The 1,845-nt window shown below is 32.7% G+C and overlaps 1 protein-coding gene across 2 annotated transcripts; it reads left to right on the forward strand.

Moving 5' to 3' along the window:
• Nucleotides 1-483: 483 nt before the first annotated feature.
• LOC132797948 (uncharacterized) lies at nt 484-1,262 on the forward strand. Of its 2 annotated transcripts, none has more exons than XR_009633836.1 (2): nt 484-808; nt 889-1,262. XR_009633836.1 is itself a non-coding variant. In XM_060809693.1 (2 exons), exons 1-2 carry the CDS (start codon nt 561-563, stop codon nt 968-970), a joined length of 318 nt encoding a protein of 105 aa, XP_060665676.1. In that variant the 5' UTR covers nt 484-560; the 3' UTR covers nt 971-1,239. The 2 variants fall into 2 exon arrangements, 1 of the variants encoding a protein (XP_060665676.1); XM_060809693.1 differs by having other exon boundaries at nt 901-1,239.
• The last annotated feature ends 583 nt before the right edge of the window (nt 1,263-1,845 follow it).

Here is a 1,845-nt window from a genome sequence, read left to right on the forward strand (position 1 = left end):
GTAGACAACCGATATGAATATATTCCCCTGAATTTCAACATTCAATTTATTTATGTGTTTATTTTAATTATTTACCATGTGCAACATATTATTTCAAAATTAATTGCTACATTTGTTGTTACTCATAATTCAAATACACTCAAAGAAGAGACAGTCACGGAAAGAATTTCTATGAGTAATCTCAGCGAAGCTATGACATAAAATAAAACAAGTTATATGAGATAATAATATGTATATATACTTTATAGGGTCGGAGATGCCTCCTTCTACCTGTTATATACATTTCCTGCCGGCACAAAGTTATAATAATATAATATAATAATAATATAAAAACACACCTAGATCTATCAAATTCAATAACAACTCGAAATGAAGTTTTAATAATATTGTAAAATAACTCAGATACCTTTGAAAACATAATCTTAGTAAAAGTACATAGACGATTGTTTAATCTAGAAAGACATTGAGAAAACTAAAAGAAATTATTATTAAATTAATTTATTCTTATTATTATCGTTCAAAATTACACGTGTAATTTTAGCTATACTACAATAATAATAATGTACAATAAGTCAGATACCTTTGGAAAAATAATAATAATAACCTCAATAATTTGGAAGAAACGAAATCATACTCCAGATGCAGGGCACCATGAGCATTCAGCGGTACATCATCGTGTCATCAGGGCGGCTTTCGTAGCCGCTGGCCTGAATTCCGACACTAACACCGATCCGCGAGAGCTGAAAGCGTTTGCAATCGCCATCATAACCGAAATGCTGATTTATAGTGTAACACCAGTTCGACGGAAGTAAGAAATGAATAGTCATCTTCAGTACACTCTTCTAATCGACGATTAATTTCAACCGTTTCTCGTTGTCTACAAATAAGTGTCTTTTCCAGACTCTTTACGAAAAGACTCAAGGAACAACTGATTTATGGGTTTTGGCTATTGATGCTATCTCGGCTATAGTGCAGTAGCACTATCGGAGGCGACAGAAATAGCAACGAGAAGCGGCAGTGGCATCGAGTGGCAATCTTACTGTCCGCAGTCTCAGCGACAATAAGAAGCGACGGAGATCGAAGAAGTAGCAGCCTGTGCAGCCAGCACCGGCCACGTGTAGCGCAACAAGCTACTCTCGGAAAGTGAGCCGACAGCGCTTCTAAGAGCGCCCACCGATAGCAGCGATTTTTTTCATTCTTGCACTACGCTGCATAAAATTTAATTAATTAATTAATTAATTTAATTAAAATATAAAATTGTAAAATTGAACGAAAGAAGATCTGCCCAGTTAGAGTGCAGCCTGTAAAGCTACACAAACACTAGGCAGGATATATGTAAAAGTAAAAAGAAACAAAAAAATATAAGGAATATAAGAATAGATAAGGAGTATGTTATTTCTATAAGTAAATTTAGTGAGGAAATAGGTGACAATTATAACTATAATTATAACACTAACAAAGCAATAATGGGTTTAGTAAACGTTAAGTCAGTGGGGATTTCACTGCTAACGTAATAAATAAAGTCGAACCAAATAATATAATGCTATTAATAATTGTTTGTCATAATGTGTGCCAATTGCTTCTATAAATTGTACAAGCTCCATAATTAATGTTTGAGAAAAAGATACATGAGCCAAGCAAACGACTTGAATAAAATTTAAAAAAGAGAAAAGAAAAAGAGAACAAAGCACACAAACAACAACTATTAATGATGCAAAACATAATAAAATGTCATTAAATAAGTAACGATAAGAAAATGAAGTAAAAAGAAAGAAAATTTGGAACAAAAATATATATATAATTAAATGTTCGCGGTGCACGAACAGTAAAAAAATAAAACGCAAG

Source organism: Drosophila nasuta, unplaced genomic scaffold, assembly GCF_023558535.2.
Source record: "Drosophila nasuta strain 15112-1781.00 unplaced genomic scaffold, ASM2355853v1 ctg38_pilon, whole genome shotgun sequence".
Taxonomy (NCBI): domain Eukaryota; kingdom Metazoa; phylum Arthropoda; class Insecta; order Diptera; family Drosophilidae; genus Drosophila; species Drosophila nasuta.

Coding starts and splice junctions, on each gene's coding strand:
- LOC132797948 (XM_060809693.1), top strand. CDS start 561: ATGTACAATAAGTCAGATACCTTTGGAAAAATAATAATAATAACCTCA. Junction 809..900: donor GTAACACCAGTTCGACGGAA/GTAAGAAATGAA, acceptor TGTCTTTTCCAG/ACTCTTTACGAAAAGACTCA.